The sequence below is a fragment of the Procambarus clarkii genome, chromosome 43 (assembly GCF_040958095.1).
Source record: "Procambarus clarkii isolate CNS0578487 chromosome 43, FALCON_Pclarkii_2.0, whole genome shotgun sequence".
In the NCBI taxonomy this organism is placed as follows: domain Eukaryota; kingdom Metazoa; phylum Arthropoda; class Malacostraca; order Decapoda; family Cambaridae; genus Procambarus; species Procambarus clarkii.
This window is the reverse complement of record NC_091192.1, coordinates 31,612,674-31,630,530: the sequence shown is the minus strand read 5'-3', so window position 1 is coordinate 31,630,530 and position 17,857 is coordinate 31,612,674. Positions and strand designations below refer to the sequence as shown.

Here is a 17,857-nt window from a genome sequence, read left to right as displayed (position 1 = left end):
TTCCCCAAGTGCATTCCATTTTTCTACTACTCTCACGCTAAAAGAAAACTTCCTAACATCTCTGTGACTCATCTGAGTTTCCAGTTTCCACCCATGTCCCCTCGTTCTGTTATTATTACGTGTGAACATTTCATCTATTTCCACTTTATCAATTCCCCTGAGTATTTTATATGTCCCTATCATATCTCCTCTCTCCCTTCTTTTCTCTAGTGTCGTTAGGTTCAGTTCCTTCAGCCGCTCTTCATATCCCATCCCTCGTAACTCTGGGACAAGCCTCGTCGCAAACCTCTGAACCTTCTCCAGTTTCTTTATGTGTTTCTTCAGGTGGGGGCTCCATGATGGCGCGGCATACTCTAAGACGGGTCTCACGTAGGCAGTGTAAAGTGCCCTAAAAGCTTCCTCATTTAGGTTTCTGAATGAAGTTCTAATTTTCGCCAGTGTAGAGTACGCTGCTGTCGTTATCCTATTTATATGTGCCTCAGGAGATAGATTAGGTGTCACATCCACTCCCAGGTCTCTTTCTCGAATCGTTACAGGTAGGCTGTTCCCCTTCATTGTGTACTGTCCCTTTGGTCTCCTGTCACCTGATCCCATTTCCATAACTTTACATTTACTGGTGTTAAACTCCAGTGTGTGTGTGTGTGTGTGTGTGTGTGTGTGTGTGTGTGTGTGTGTGTGTGTGTGTGTGTGTGTGTGTGTGTGTGTGTGTGTGTGTGTGTGTGATCTTCAGGTGTTTGCGAGCACGTCGTGCTGGGAGTACACATGTTGTTGATGTTGGGTTTTGTTTTATGTTATTTTATTTGTCCGGTATTTAACTGATGTACAAGATAGGTTGTTAAATATTGTGATTGTTAAATTGCAGGTTAATTATTTGATTAAACTCTGAAACACTTGAATATAAATATAACAGTAGTTCCAATTACTTGTACATGATAAACTTGCGCAATAAGTGAGAGTTGTGAAGTGCCTTGATTGTAAATAAACAAGAAATGCAGACAATCACGCTGTTCCGATTGTTAGTGGTGTGACAGGTGGAATTATCTTATTGTTTTGACGAACTGTTTACCAAGTCATCGCTGCTTGTGAAAAGTTAAACACGTGGCGAATATTTTGTGAAGATCTGCACATGATGGTGGTGGTGTGAGGGCGCCGTGTTGTGTTGGCGGGAAGTGTGGGACCCTCGGTGCTAGTGTCCGGACACCGCAGTGTGGCGGGGGTAATGTCTGCCACACACCAGCCCCCCGCACCACACCAGCCTCAGACCATGTCCAGTGAGGGGTCTGAGGCGTGGGCGTGTGGGCGTCCCGTGTTCTATAACGTGTGTATCTCTCTCAGCAACTTGTCTGGACCCATTATTCACGAGCACCCAGAGTCCGTCGCTGCCACCGTCGCCGCCGCCACTGGCACCACCATTGTCGCCAGGCACTCCGAACCTCAGACCCGCACCACGCCCACGCCCGTTATGGTGCAGCCCACGGCCACCGTTTGTGGGGTGGGAGGGGGTGGGGGAAGAGGGGCAGTGATGGGGAGAACAGTACACAGGACGGTGATCACAGTAGGAGGCAGTGAGAGTGACAAAAGTCAGCAAGAGAGAGAGAGAGGTGGGTACAGTGCCGTGGTGAGTGTGGGGTGGTGTGGAGGAGCAGTGACGAGCACCACCACCCACACTGTAGACCACTCCAGCAAGGGAGGCTCACCACACCCACCCGAGGAGGAAGTAAGCGAGCCAGAGGTGTTCCTCGTGAGGAAGGTGAGCCACACTAGTGACTACAGCCTCAGCTCCCACTCCGACTCCTCCGTCACCTCCACCTCGCCCACGCCAACACTCGCCCCTCACCACGACTCCGACTATTTCGGCTCCTCCTCCTCCTCCTCCGAGGATGAAAGAGCGAGTGAGGATGACCGTAGTGAGGACGAGGACGTACAGGCGACGCTGAGGGCGGCCATGGCCAGGCTACGGGTGGAGGAGCAGCGTGTGGGCGTGGGCGTGCGGCGTCCGGGCGCCTGGAGGCGGCGAGCACCCATCAAGGTAAGCCATCAACATGTATATAATTACCAACTCAAACACGTCTCAATAATTGTATTTAGGCTACACAGCGAAATTTAAATATATAATAAGGGTAGCGCAGTGGGCTTACACCTGATGCTTCTGCTCACCTGGCAGTGAGTGCAATACAAGCATACGGTACAGCAATAAATACAAACCCTCGAGTTGGCCCTCTTATGCGCCCTTGTGCAAGGTAGTACAGTACTTCGTAACTATAACAATTGCAATTATAGTTATAAAGCCTTTCATTGTCAATGGAGAACATGTTCAAGCCTGACAAATTTTAATCACGTGGATACTACCCGCCCACCTACCAACCTTCCCTCCTAATGACTACTACCTTGTGTGCACGAGATCGGTGTCCTTGCCGCCTCCTGGTTGGTGGTGTGGACAACCAGGCTGTTTGACGCAGCTGGTCACAGTCTGGCGTATGAATTACAGGCCGGTTGATCAGGTATCCTTGGGAGGTGTTCATCAAGGCTAGAGCCAAGAAGGCTACAGACGACATTGACGTCAGTTCTCAGTATGGAGGAGAAGGGTAACCTCTAAAAGTATAATAATGACACTAATGTTTGCATGTGCAAGAATAGGTCCTGATCTGCGCGAGAAAATAAGAACTTTGACAAATATTGCCCACACAATGGTCTAGGGAAGGTTTGTCTATTGTTGACACGTTTTGTGGGTGTGCGCGCGCGTGTGTGTACACTCGCCTAGTTGTGTCTGCAGGATCGAGCATTGACTCTTGGATCCCGCCTTTCGAGCATCGGTTGTTTACAGCAATGACTCCGGTCCTATTTCCCCTATCATATCTAGTTTTAAAATTATGAATAGTATTTGCTTCCACAACCTGTTCCTTAAGTGCATTCCATTTTCCCACTACTCTCACGCTAAAAGAAAACTTCCTAACATCTCTGTGACTCATCTGAGTTTCCAGCTTCCATCCATGTCCCCTCATTCTGTTACTATTCCGTGTGAACATTTCGTCTATGACCACTCTGTCAATCCCCCTGAGTATTTTATACGTTCCTATCATGTCCCCCCTCTCCTTTCTTTTTTCTAGTGTCGTAAGGCACAGTTTCTTCAGGCGCTCCTCATACCCCATCCCTCATAACTCTGGGACGAGTTTCGTTGCCTTTGCCTCTGAACCTTTTCCAGTTTCCTTATATGCTTCTTCAGATGGGGACTCCATGATGAGGCGGCACACTCTAAGACTGGCCTCACGAAGGCAGTATAAAACGCCCTAAATGCCTCCTTACTTAGGTTTCTGAATGATGTTCTAACTTTTGCCAGTGTAGAGTACGCTGCTGTCGTTATCCTATTTATATGTACTTCAGGAGACAGATTAGGTGTTACGTCCACGCCCAGGTCTCTTTCTCGCGTCGTCACAGGTAGGCTGTTCCCCTTCATTATGTACTGTCCCTTTGGTCTCCTATCACCTATTCCCATTTCCATAACGTTACATTTGCTCGTGTTGAACTCCAGTAGCCATTTTTCTGACCATCTCTGTAACCTGTTCAAGTCCTCTTGAAGGATCCTGCAATCCTCATCTGTCACAACTCTTCTCATTAACTTTGCGTCATCCCCGAACATCGACATGTAGGCCTGTGTGTGTGTGTGTGTGTGTGTGTGTGTGTGTGTGTGTGTGTGTGTGTGTGTGTGTGTGTGTGTGTGTGTGTGTAACTAATACTACTTAAATTACTGGTACTGTCCCGTCTTGAGTACTGCTCAGTACTCACTTCCCCTCTTCAGAGCAGGAGAGATTACTGAAATAGAAGGAATACAGAGAACATACATGGCATACATAGCCACGATAAAGCGCCTAAACTACTGGAACCGTCTCAAAGATCTCAAGATGTTCTCTCTGAAAATGAGACGAGAGAGGTATCAAATAATATATATATGGAAGATACTTGAAGGCCAGGTCCCAAATTGTCACAGTAGAGTAACAACATACTGGAACGAAAGATACGGAAGGAAATGAACCAATGAGGAGAAGGTACGCCATAGGCACACTCCGAGAACACTGTCTGAACATCAGAGGTCCACAGCTGTTCAACACACTCCCAGCAAGCATTAGAAATGTTACCGGATCGAAGGTGGATGTCAACAAGAAGCATTTAGATAAGTTCTTGCAAGAAGTACCGGACCAACCGGGCTGTAGTGGACCTATGGGCCTGCGGGCCACTAAACACAACAGTGTGTCGGACTAAGTTCTCAAGTCAAGCCTGGAGCAAACCTGGAGAGGGTTCCTGGAGTTCCACTTCTCCCCGAGCCGACTTGTGATAACTTGGTCCAATAGGCTGTTGTTTGGTACGGCCTGCAGGCCCACATGGCCTCAGACTAGCCTGGTCCGAGGCCCAGCTTGGGAATAGGAAAACTCCCGAAATGCTCTGCAGGTAAAGTGGAGGTAAAGAGTCCGATGGAGGGTTGTGACTGGTGTGGGATGAGCAAGAGGAGCGGGGAAGAGTGCGCGGTTATGACTGGTGCAGCAACTCGCCGCGGTGACGGCCCTCGTGGCCAGTTTGCTCAATGAACCACTCAATTAGCACATTGTGTCTCACGCCCAGTCTTGAGCACCGCCAGCCACGCCGCCACGTGTCACCGGCCGCTTACAAGCAACATAAACATAAACGTTTGCAAGTGATCTTGTAATGGAGTGTGATTCATCATTGTTGCACACACACACAAGGTCACTCACGACGCACAAGCACGCGACGCATGCTCGCACGCATATATACATACACGGCATATACCATATACACACCTGGCAAGAATCCGTGTAGCTGTCGTAAGTGTATACAAAGTGGCATTTAGAGCACTGCACAACCTTCGTGAGACCAGTGTTGGAGTATGCGGCTTGTACACAATGTACCAATTGGGAGATGAAATCCTACAAGAAGGGGGTAAAGGGAATAGATCAGAGTTCATATAAGACTGAACCTATCTCCTAAAGCCCTGATCAAAAGGTTATCAGCGGCCTATGCTAGAGGTTGGCCCCCAGAAGAACTTAGTTTAGAAACTTGTGCAAGGAATCATTCAAAACCTTGTAAAGCACACATGTCAGACCAATCATGGGAGTATGCAGCTCCAGCCTGGAGTCCATATGTAGTCAAACACAAGACGAAGTTTGAGAAAGCTCAGAGATGCACCACCAGACTGTACCAGAGAGATATGACTTGAGATGAAAGGCTACTGGTTAATTCTTAGGAATTGGCAGGGTAAATACTAACTATTTTCCACGGGTGGTACACGAACAAGTGGACACAGGTGGACATTGATTACCCAAATGAGCCATAGACATACTAGATTGATATTTTCAAGTTTCAAAGTAGTTAATAAACAGAATGCACTCAGAAGTGAACTCATCGTGCAGATTGTATACGCAGTTTGGAATGTAGATATTATTATGAGCCTAGTAGGCTTACGAACCTGTACACCGGTTGATTGATTGACGGTTGACAGTTGGGAACAAGGAGCCGGAGCTTAATCCTGGCAAGCATACCTAGGCGATTACAACTATATGAGTACACCCCACCCCTGCAACCCTTCCCCCCTTCTCTCCTCCCCCCACCCCCGGAGATACACGGTGAGTACAGCAGCCCCTGCTCAACCTTCACTACACGCGGGTGTCACACACTACACAGTGACGGCCTCTGGTCACACCACCATCATCGACGTTACTTGTCAGGGTGGGTAACTCTGCCTCATCAGTCCCTTACTGTCAAGTTATACTCGACTGGTGGTCGTGGGGGGCGTCTCTGGAGTGTGGGCAGGTGGTGTTAGGTCGTGGCGCCTAGGAGGGCCACTTGGAATAGTAGCAGTAATGGCAAACTATTAATTGTCGTAGGAATGGGTGTAGTAGTTGTGATAGTAGTAGTCAGTTGTGGTAGTACAATACTTAATGTACTCGTAGCAGTAGACGTTTAAGCGGGTGTATTTACCTATCAGCACTTGTCTGTCAGTGACTACGGAGGAATGAGGTTTAGCTCTTTGTCCAACCTACCAGCCTTGCTGTAACTGTAACCTTTGCCTTACAATGGAATGAGTTGCACTGTAATTGAACTAGGGCTACTAAAACGTGCCTTGGTTGAAGGGGGGAGGCATTGGTCAAGCGGCTTGTGTTGACAAGTAGTGGAGATGACCCACAACTGTGCGGCCATGTGGCCTCACGCACTACCTGTCCTCATATCCCAGCTCCTTGTCCTCGTATCCCAGCTCCTTGTCCTCGTACCCCAGCTCCTTGTCCTCGTACCCCAGCTCCTTGTCCTCGTACCCCAGCTCCTTGTCTTCGTACCCCAGCTCCTTGTCCTCGTACCCCAGCTCCCTGTCCTCGTACCCCAGCTCCTTGTCCTCGTACCCCAGCTCCCTGTCCTCGTACCCCAGCTCCCTGTCCTCGTACCCCAGCTCCCTGTCCTCGTACCCCAGCTCCCTGTCCTCGTACCCCAGCTCCCTGTTCTCGTACCCCAGCTCCTTGTCCTCGTATCCCAGCTCTTTGTCCTCGTACCCCAGCTCCTTGGTCTCGTACCCCAGCTCCTTGGTCTCGTACCCCAGCTCCTTGTCCTCGTATCCCATCTCCTTGTCCTCGTACCCCAGCTCCATGATATGAATGCTGGCGCAAATGTATGCAATATTTCCATTCACAGGGACCATGAACCATTCACAGGGACCATGAACCATTCACAGGGACCATGAACCATTCACAGGGACCATGAACCATTCACAGGGACCATGAACCATTCACAGGGACCATGAACCAATCACAGGGACCATGAACCATTCACAGGGACCATGAACCATTCACAGGGACCATGAACCATACACAGGGACCATGAACCATTCACAGGGACCATGAACCATTCACCGGGACCATGAACCATTCACCGGGACCATGAACCATTCACAGGGACCATGAACCATTCACAGGGACCATGAACCATTCACACGGACCATGAACCAATCACAGGGACCATGAACCATTCACAGGGACCATGAACCATACACAGGGACCATGAACCATTCACCGGGACCATGAACCATTCACAGGGACCATGAACCATTCACAGGGACCATGAACCATTCACAGGGACCATGAACCATTCACAGGGACCATGAACCATTCACAGGGACCGTGAACCATTCACCGGGACCATGAACCATTCACAGGGACCATGAACCATTCACAGGGACCGTGAACCATTCACAGGGACCGTGAACCATTCACCGGGACCATGAACCATTCACAGGGACCAAATCACTAACTCTTCACCAGTGTAAAGTGAACAAAGTGAACATTGAGTATATTCCTCCCTGGCTCCAAGCAAGCAGTGCAAACTTTGCAATTGCATAAATTGTGTTCACGTATAATCATGACGGTGCCAAAAAATGCATGTAAACTGCCGCCATGATATTTTGGTCATTATTGCCATATTAAAGGACGACTAAGAGGCTCCTTCAGCAGTAGTTGTAAGTTGGTGGTGTAAACTTGCCCCGGGTCACATGTAAACACCAGGTTTACCATAATTAATAGTCGGTCATTCGTAAATATTTGGGTCTTGATATTAAGGTAAGATTCAGTGGGGGGAGACAGGTAGAGAGACAGAGTGGGGTGGAACATGCTGACACTTGATACCTGGTCGCGTACCACTGAAGTCCACCACAACCACCACTAGTCCCATACCACCACCACCAGTCCCACCACCACCACTAGTCCCACTGCTACCACATCTCAAAACACTACTTCCACCACTACCACACTTCTCCAGTGCCACATCAGCCCCTTGTTTTGATTTGCCACACCGTAAAGAACCCAATCGTTACTCGACAGGGTAAGGTGGATTTGTATTGTTGCCTCACCATAACCTAAGAAACGCGACCTATGAGTTAAGTGGACGGGGCTGGGGAGACGGGAGACAATGTTAATATTCATTATCTATGTGGATAATGCAACTGAAAACTCTCGGGACCCGTTATATTGGCTTGGGACCCATTCAAGCTTGTTCGCATTTGTGTTGCTCAAGTGGCCCCACAAAGTGAGGTGATTCGATGAAATATCTTTGCTCAAGTTGACCACCGAACGCTGTCGGTTGTTGGATAAATAGTGTCACGACTACCAAGGTTTTTGTATAGTCGTGTGGTCTAGTGGTTAAGGTACCAGGTACGCCAAGGTGCATAGTGCTCCTGGCTGTCTGGGTTCGAATTCTTTTGGGGTGTGGAGTTTTCAGTTAAAAAAAAAAATACTGTATACATATATATATGTGTATATATATATATATATATATATATATATATATATATATATATATATATATATATATATATATATATATATATATATATATTTAATTTTTTTTTAAATAGGGTACCACCTCTGGTGTGCAAGTGTGGGGACCCATAGCTTCGGAGAGGAAAATAAAAAACATTCAAAGAAGACCTTGTGAATTCTCACTGAACACTAATATTTTCTTCACCTGCCACCGCCGCGTATCAACCCTGGCTAACACCAACATTGACTTCAGTCTTGCACGACCAGGTGGCTCTGCCACTCACGGGGTATCAGCCAAATCTCTTAAGAATAGAGAACTGGATCACCACTACAATTTTGTCCACATTGCTTCTGAGACACTCGGCGCCTGGGGTAAGAGTGCCACCAGTTTTTTGAAGGATTTGGGTTCTAGGCTAATTGAAGCAAGAGACTCTAGAGCTGCCAGCGTCCTTTTCCAGCGCCTTAGCGTGGCGATACAGAGGGGAAATGCACACTGCATTCAGGGTTCCTATCCGCCATCTGAGGAGCTGGAGGAGTTCGACAACTTGTGATACCTGCTTGATGGGGTTCTGGGGGTTCTTCTACTCCCCAAGCCCAGCCCGAGGCCAGGCTCGACGTGTGAGAGTTTGGTCCACCAGGCTGTTGCTTTGAGCGGCCCGCAGGCCCACATACCCACCACAGCCCGGGTGATCCGGAACTTCTCTTAGAAAACAGTCCAGTTTTCTCTTGAAGATGTCCACGGTTGTTCCGGCAATATTTCTTATAGTCGCTGGGAGGACGTTGAACAACCGCGGACCCCTGATGTTAATACAGTGCTCTCTGATTGTGCCTATGGCACCTCTGCTCTTCACTGGTTCAATCTTGCATTTTCTTCCAAATCGTTCACTCCAGTACGTTGTTATTTTACTGTGTAGATTTGGGACCTGGCCCTCCAGTATTTTCCATGTGTATATTATTTGGTATCTCGTCTCCTTTTTAGAGTACATTTGGAGAGCTTTGAGACGATCCCAATAATTTAGGTGTTTTATCTTGTCTATGCGTGCCGTATATGTTCTCTGTATTCCCTCTATTTCAGCAATCTCTCCTGCTCTGAAGGGGAAAGCGAGTACTGAGCAGTACTCGAGACGGGACAACACAAGTGACTTGAAGAGTACAACCATTGTGATGGGATCCCTTGGATTTGAAAGTTCTCGTAATCCATCCGATCATTTTTCTAGCTGACGCGATATTTGCTTGGCTATGCTCCCTAAACGTTAGGTCGTCGGACATTATTATTCCCAAATCCTTGACATGCTGTTTTTCTACTATGGGAAGATTCGATTGTGTTTTGTACCCTGTATTATGTTTCAGATCCTCATTTTTGCCGTATCTGAGTACCTGAAATTTATCACTGTTAAACATCATGTTATTTTCTGCTGCCCAATCGAAAACTTTGTTGGCATCTGCTTGTAGTTTTTCAATGTCTTCAGCAGAGGTAATTTTCATGCTGATTTTTGTGTCATCTGCAAAGGACGACACGAAGCTGTGACGTGTATTTTTGTCTATATCAGATATGAGAATAAGGAACAGTAGCGGTGCAAGGACTGTACCTTGAGGTACAGAGCTTTTAACATCGCTTGGACTCGATTTTATCTGATTGACTGTTACTCTTTGTGTTCTGTTCGACAGGAAATTGAGTATCCAGCGTCCTACTTTTCCAGTTATTCCCATTGACCTCATTTTGTGAGCTATCACCCCATGGTCACATTTGTCGAACGCCTTTGCAAAGTCTGTGTATACAACATCTACATTTTGCTTTTCTTCTAGGGCTTCTGTGATTTTGTCATAGTGGTTGAGTAACTGTGACAGACAGGATCTTCCCGCTCTAAATCAATGTTGTCCTGGATTGTGCAATTCATTGTTTTCCATAAAACTAGAAATTTGATTCCTAATCACTCTTTCAAACACTTTTATTATGTGTGAAGTTAGTGCAACTGGCCTATAATTTTTTGCCAAGGCTTTACTCCCCCCCTTGTGCAACGGAGCTATATCTGCAGATTTAAGTGCTGCTGGTATCTCCCCTGTATCCAGGCTCTTTCTCCATATTACGCTGAGTGCTCTCGCTACTGGTACTTTACATTTCTTTATGAATATTGAATTCCATGATAATCATCTTATCACATGATGATCATGTGATATTATATATATATATATATATATATATATATATATATATATATATATATATATATATATATATATATATATATATATATATAAATAAATTTTCATGTGTGTGTGCTTTAGACGTTATAGTAGCTAGGCAGCGGGAATCGTGAGGCGGGCCGGGCTGTGGCGGGCCAAGTGATCAGGTAACATGGGGAAAACTTCCGGTCAGACCCGTTTACAGAGCGTGATGTGGAGCCCTGGTGATTGTCATTCATGAGTGACAGTCTTGGCCCGCACCGCCGGCCCGCCGCCACACCCGCATCCTCTTCTCTACCCTCTGGTGTCTACACGTGGCTCCTACACCTGTCACCACACCTTCAGTGTCTTCTTATGAGTACTAATCTCCTGGTACTTCTCCAGCTGGGTTATGGTATCACTCGTGGGCCCGTCTCCATCACTAGCCTGGTGCCATCTGCAGGCCCTATGCCAGGAGTCTCGCTAACGATAATACAAGCTTACCATGGCCTAGTGATCACAGTTCCGTAAAGTATGTGTAAGCCTTCGTGTGCAAGATCCTGTAAAGTTTTGAACACGCTTTTGGAGGGAAAGTGGTGGTGGTGGTTCATTGGTAACATGATTAAAATATTTGGTTGAAGTGTTATTGAAGTTGATAACTGATAACTGTGGCTTACCGGGACCCTGTCATGTGATCTTGTGATGACACTGTGGCTGACAGGGCTCTCCTCTCTCCCAAACAACAGTGTAGTTCGATTTGCGTTAAGAAAAAACTTTGATTCCTACATATTTGCGAATATTTTCCTAAAAGAGATTAACACGTTCTTTGGGTGTGAAATGTGCCAGCATTGCATCACGGGATGAGCCGTTGTGTAAAGTGATACACTGACGTAATACTGAACAATATGTATAATATCCACAGGTCACTCGCGGCATGTGCTGTTTTGTCTTGCACCTGTGAACATCATGTGCACGGTAAAGTGAGTTTGTGTTGCAGGTGTTGCGAAGACAGGGATCGCTCGGAGAGTAGCAACTTGGTGGGCGGCTGGCGGTGTGCTTAGTCGTGATGCCGAGAGACAGACTACCTTCCTACAGTTACACACTGACGATAGTGAAATTCATTCCTGACGAAGGAACTTTAGTGTTGAGTAGCGTGTGGCCTTGCTAGCGCCACCATGCTGGAGTACTTCCGACGAAGGCGCTGGTCGCACGTCGACTTCGGTACACCCAAGCTCACTGGTACCTACACGCCCACCTACACCCCCAGAGCCTCCACACCTCCGCCACACTCGTCTACCCTCTCCACCAACGAAACAGTTTTCCGTTTCCCGCCCTCCACCACCTGTGTTGCGTCAAGCGCCCTCACTTCCAGCAGCAGAGCTGCCAACCTCACTCCTCAGTGCTCCATTACCCCCACTTCATATTCTGTTACCGCCTCCACCACCACACCCACCGTCGTGTCCACGGCGCCTGCCCCCAGTACCACACCCACTGAGGTGTCCACGGCGCCTGCCCCCGGTACCACCACCACACCCACTGAGGTGTTCACGGCGCCTGCCCCCAGTACCACACCCACTGAGGTGTCCACGGCGCTTGCCCCCGGTACCACCACCACACCCACTGAGGTGTTCACGGCGCCTGCCCCCAGTACCACCCCCACGGTCGTGTCCACGGCGCCTGCCCCCAGTACCACACCCACTGAGGTGTCCACGGCGCTTGCCCCCGGTACCACCACCACACCCACTGAGGTGTCCACGGCGCCTGCCCCCAGTACCACACCCACTGAGGTGTCCACGGCGCTTGCCCCCGGTACCACCACCACACCCACTGAGGTGTCCACGGCGCCTGCCCCCAGTACCACACCCACTGAGGTGTCCACGGCGCTTGCCCCCGGTACCACCACCACACCCACTGAGGTGTTCACGGCGCCTGCCCCCAGTACCACCCCCACTCCCACGGTCGTGTCCACGGCGCCTGCCCCCGGTACCACCACCACCACTCCCACGGTCGTGTCCACGGCGCCTGTCCCCAGTACCACACCCACTGAGGTGTCCACCGCGCCTGCCCCCAGTACCACACCCACGGTCGTGTCCACGGCGCCTGTCCCCAGTACCACCACCACGCCCACGATCGTGTCCACGGCGCTTGTCCCCGGTATCATCGCCAGACGCGTCACTAGCCCTAGTAGGCTCTCCAGCCCCGCCTGGCACGCTGTCAGCCCTACTTGGGATGCCGCAAATCCTTCCAGGCGCGCCACCACTTCGATCTCCTCCAGCCCCGCCTCCAGTCCCTCCTGGCGCGCCTCCAGCCCTACTTGGTTCGCCAGTAGTCCCAGTAGTCCCAGCAGCCCCAACAGCCCAAGCAGCCCCGGCAGACATGCCATCAACACCAGCTGGCATGCCACTAGTGACAACAACCCGGCCAATGCCATCCGCTGTGTATCCCTGCCGGAGTTCGGCAGGTTCAGGAAGGTTGGTTGTAGTGATACCTGCTTGATGGGGTTCTGGGAGTTCTTCTACTCCCCAAGCCCGGCCTTGGGGTTCTGGGAGTTCTTCTACTCCCCAAGCCCGGCCCGAGGCCAGGCTTGACTTGTGAGAGTTTGGTCCACCAGGCTGTTGCTTGGAGCGGCTCACGGGCCCACATACCCACCACAGCCCGGTGGACCAAGCTTTTGCGAATCCCCCATCCCATCCCAAATCCTTATCCTGACCCTATCCAAGTGCTATATAGTCATAATGGCTTGGCGCTTTCTCCTGATAATTCCTTCTTTTCTTGAAGATGTCCAGGGTTGTTCCGGCAATATTTCTGATGCTCGCTGGTAGGACGTTGAACAACCGTGGACCTCTGATGTTTGTACAGTGTTCTCTGATTGTGCCTACGGCACCTCTGTTCTTCACTGGTTCTATTCTACATTTTCTTCCATATCGTTCACTCCAGTACGTTGTTATTTTACTGTGTAGATTTGGGACCTGTCCCTCCAGTATTTTCCATGTGTATATTATTTGGTATCTCTCTCGTCTCCTTTCTAGTGAGTACATTCGGAGAGCTTTGAGTCGTTCCCAATAATTTAGGTGCTTTATCGCGTCTATGCGTGCCGTATATGTTCTCTGAACTCCCTCTATTTCAGCAATCTCTCCTGCTCTGAAGAGGGAAATGTACTGAGCAGTACTCAAGACGGGACAGTACAGGTGATTTGTATAGTACAACCATTGTGATGGGATCCCTGTAGGTAGAGAGCTTTGAACTACAATCGTTTAGTGTAATGAAGTGTTCACTATAGTAGTCCAGTGAGGCCTGGAGACGTCTGCTGTGGTCGCATCTGATCCCTCGATCGTCGTCGCCCCTAAATCAAAGACAACAGCTGATGCAGTAGCGGTCCCGGCCAAGAGTGGTCCAGGATTTACACCAGCGATTACGTCTCCTCTTAAGAAACCTATACGTTTTCCCCTTATCATGGCGGCTTAGGCGGTATTTACTAAACGGCGCTTCGGAACTCACAAATTGCTAAATAAATAAAACAACCGTAAGAAAAGATGTACAGGTTTCGTAAGTAGACACGTAAATGCTTAACGAATCCTGGGCCCAGACTGGGAGGAGTCAGAGATAAATTTAATTTAGAAAGTTTTTCTTAACAAATAGTTTCAAGCATTTTACTGTTAGCCAATAAGATTTATTGGATATGTAGTTGATGAAGTGGGCTGTGGTGTGTTGTGGTGCGCTAGTGATGGTTGTTGGACTGTATGTTGGGACAGTGTTCGAGGCGAACACCCGATTGTAACTTGCTTAGCTAAATGAATTGTGGGGTTCAGTCCCTGAGCCCATTATGTGCCTCTGTAACCCTTCCCACTACCCACAAGAAGGATATTGGGTGCATAATAAATGAACTAAACTAAACGAACTGCCCCTGTCATTGACGGCAGTGAGGGACACACTTAGGCTCTCACAGGCAAGGTCTAATAAATAATGATAATTGTTACTGCTGTCCGTATACAGTGAGGAGGCACACTAGTGCTTGCATGCAGGTAATAAATTCCCTATTTGTTCTGGGAGGCGAAACAGCATTAACACTTGAACTTACTAATATTATTATTGAATTGTTTAAAGAGTGACACGCCATCGCCCTCAAGCTGTGAAGTACGCATACCAGCGAGACTGTCAGATCCCAGTGAAGTCCTCTGCTCTCACGGGAGACATCTCCCGTCACGCAGGGTGCAGTCGCACCTCCACAGATCTCCAGTATCATCTATTGATACTGGTAATGGCTCAAATGGGCCACCACTTACGGGCTATTCATGCCCGTGCCACCTCTTGGGTGGCTTAATCTTCATCAATCAATCATCCTCTCCTCTACTCTCTGCTTTAAGCAGTCTCTTCATTATTACATCTATGTGTTACCCATTATGGAAGGTGCCTGTCATGACCCGTGTGATAGTTGTCATATACTTGGGTTTTCTAAGACATGATAATGTGACAGTTGCTGTGGACTCGTAGATTTCTAAGACGGTGTAAAATCCTTTATCTAACATTTTAAGAGGAATAATAATCACATATAAGATGGTGTTAAGAAGTGTTGTATAATACATTTATCAATATACCTTGAAAGACTGCACGATAGTTAATGAGCCTATCAGTATGCTGGTGAGAGACCTTGAGACTAGGCTGTGGTGAGCCTCTACGCTTCTCACTCTCTCATTAATATATACTACGTCATACACTAAGTCATGATTAGCCAGGGGAAGTAGAACGCCGCCGCCATTCAAATATACCAGGCATGGACACAGGCTAGGCTTGGTAGTAGTAGAACTCTCAGAACCCACTCCAGGTTCTGTCGTTGGTCTCCCCTTCAGGTATATGATGACTTATGAAGCGATGGCCCGGGGTATGGGGTGTATTTAGGAAAAAGGTGTATCATGAAATCGTAAGACAGCGACGCATGTAATAAAATTTTGAGGCTGTAAGATTCCGGGAATTAGGGTTCGATCCCTTTATATGGCCTCAGTATTGCCTCTTAGGAAACGTCACTTGTTTTAGTGCCGTTATTGTGTGTGTGTGTGTGTGTGTGTGTGTGTGTGTGTGTGTGTGTGTGTGTGTGTGTGTGTACTCACCTATTTGTGCTTGCGGGGGTTGAGCTTTGGCTCTTTGGTCCCGCAAAGTGTGTGTGTACTCACCTAGTTGTGTTTGCGGGGGTTGAGCTCTGGCTCTTTGGTCCCGCCTCTCAACCGTCAATCAACAGGTGTACAGATTCCTGAGCCTATCGGGCTGTCATATCTACACTTGAAACTGTGTATGGAGTCAGCCTCCACCACATCACGTCCTAGTGCATTCCATTTGTCAACCACTCTGACACTAAAAAAGTTCTTTCTAATATCTCTGTGGCTCATTTGGGCACTCAGTTTCCACCTGTGTCCCCTTGTGCGTGTTCCCCTTGTGTTAAATAGATGTGTGTTAAATTGTGTGTGTGTGTGTTAAATTGTGTGTGTGTGTGTGTGTGTGTGCGCGCTCGCGCGCGCGCGTTGGGCTTGACCTTTTTTTTTCTGGGTGTTATTGTGTGGGGGTATATAAGATATCCGAGACCTGCAGTGTTGGGTGGAGGCTCATAAGTATTCCTTCAGAGTTGTCTGTGTATAGTTGCATGTTGATTATACTCGGCCTCACTTACCCCCCCCCCTCACCCCTCCCCCCTCACACCTCTCTTACTCCCCTTCTCTCCCCTCTCTTACTCCCCTTCTCTCACCTCTCGTCTCTTAGTCCTCTTCTCTCATCTCTCTTGCTCCCCTTCTCTCACCTCTCTTACTCCCCTTCTCTCCCCTCTGACCTCTTACTCCTCTTTTCTCCCCTTCTCTCCCCTCTCATCTCTCTTACTCCCCTTCTCTCCTCCTCTCACCTCTTACTCCCCTTCTCTCCTCCTCTCGTCTCTGCCCTTCCATCCCCCCCCCTTTATTAAATACCTTGGTAAGAATACCTCAGGGCTTTATCTTTTTTGAGATCACGAGAGCACAATGTATTAGTTTAAAGCTTTACTTATATATATGGCTTACGCTGTTGGTTTCCCATTGAAATTGTGGTGTATTCAATGGCAGGTTCAGTACCATTGTACAGCCTGGAGGAGTCCAAAGACACACACTCAATCCCACTATACAACATCGAAAAATCCAGGAACGAAATTTCGATCCCACTGTAGGGCCTGGGGAGTCCAGGGACATCCAGCCCAGAGTCCAGAGCCCGAGGGTTCGATTGAACCCATGGGCTTGGAGTAGTAAAGAGACCTGAGTTCGATCCCATTGTATGGCCTGGGGGAGTCCAGGGAAGTCTGTTCAAATCCATCGTATTGCCTGGGAAGGTCAGTGACGTGCGTTCGATCCCGTCCCACAGCTTCAGTATTTTCTTGGATATATCACGATCTTGTGATTTCATTGTGAATATTTGTTCTTAATGTATAGGTGATGGCTTTGCATGGTTACCTTGAGGTGCTTCCGGGGCTTAGTGTCCCCGCGGCCCGGTCGTCGACCAGGCCTCCTGGTTGCTGGACTGATCAACCAGGCTGTTGGACGCGGCTGCTCGCAGCCTGACGTATGAGTCACAGCCTGGTTGATCAGGTATCCTTTGGAGGTGCTTATCCAGTTCTCTCTTGAACACTGTGAGGGGCCCCTTATGTTGTAGTTACTTATGTGTAGGTTACTTTCCCTGCTGCGAGAACGCCTCGTTGTAGACGCTCCAAGCCTATCATTTTGGCCATAAAACTAATGTTTCCGTTAACACTTGTTACACTGTTAACGCTGGAAGCCACCCCCCCCCCAAGGGAAACGTTACTTTACACTGGATTTCACACGACATTTTACACCCAAGATAATGTGCGTAACTGGTGGCCTCAAATAATATAACATGACTTGACCTTCTAATAACCACTGTAGCATGTTTTGTGTATATTTTATATGTGCAATATTTTCTCTCCTGGGCTTGATCAGTCTCGTCTCATTGGATATCTCAGTTTCTGGTGTGTTTTTAGTCATTGTTCCCACGATAAAATCCTCCGCGAATCTGATTCTGATGGTACTTCTCGCGTTATGTCTCTTGTGCTCTCGTATAGTCATCGTGAATGAACTCCAAGCACTTGTGAATATTCTGTGACGCAGACGCTGCTATACAGCCTACCTGGCTTGTTAATTACTTCGGGCTTGATACAGCCTACCTGGCTTGGTATTTACTTCGGTTCTTTCATTGTTCCATATTGTTACCCACACTTATGTCCACAGTTCACAAAACCATTCACCCACCTTACGGGCTCGCCATAGCCCGTGCTACATGGACACTTCGTTCTGAGTAGCTAAATCTGAAACAACCACCATTCACCCCCACCCCTTCGTATAACGCAGTTGACAGTTGTG

At 48.3% G+C, this 17,857-nt stretch overlaps 1 protein-coding gene across 1 annotated transcript in view; it reads left to right on the top strand.

Moving 5' to 3' along the window:
• Nucleotides 1-892: 892 nt before the first annotated feature.
• LOC123755914 (rhotekin) overlaps nucleotides 893-17,857 on the top strand; it is a 226,998-nt gene continuing 210,033 nt past the window's right edge. The window contains exon 1 of the mRNA XM_069300183.1: nucleotides 893-2,029. Coding sequence (XP_069156284.1) covers nucleotides 1,220-2,029 — 810 coding nt within the window. The 5' untranslated portion in view covers nucleotides 893-1,219. The remainder of the gene's footprint in view (nucleotides 2,030-17,857) is intronic.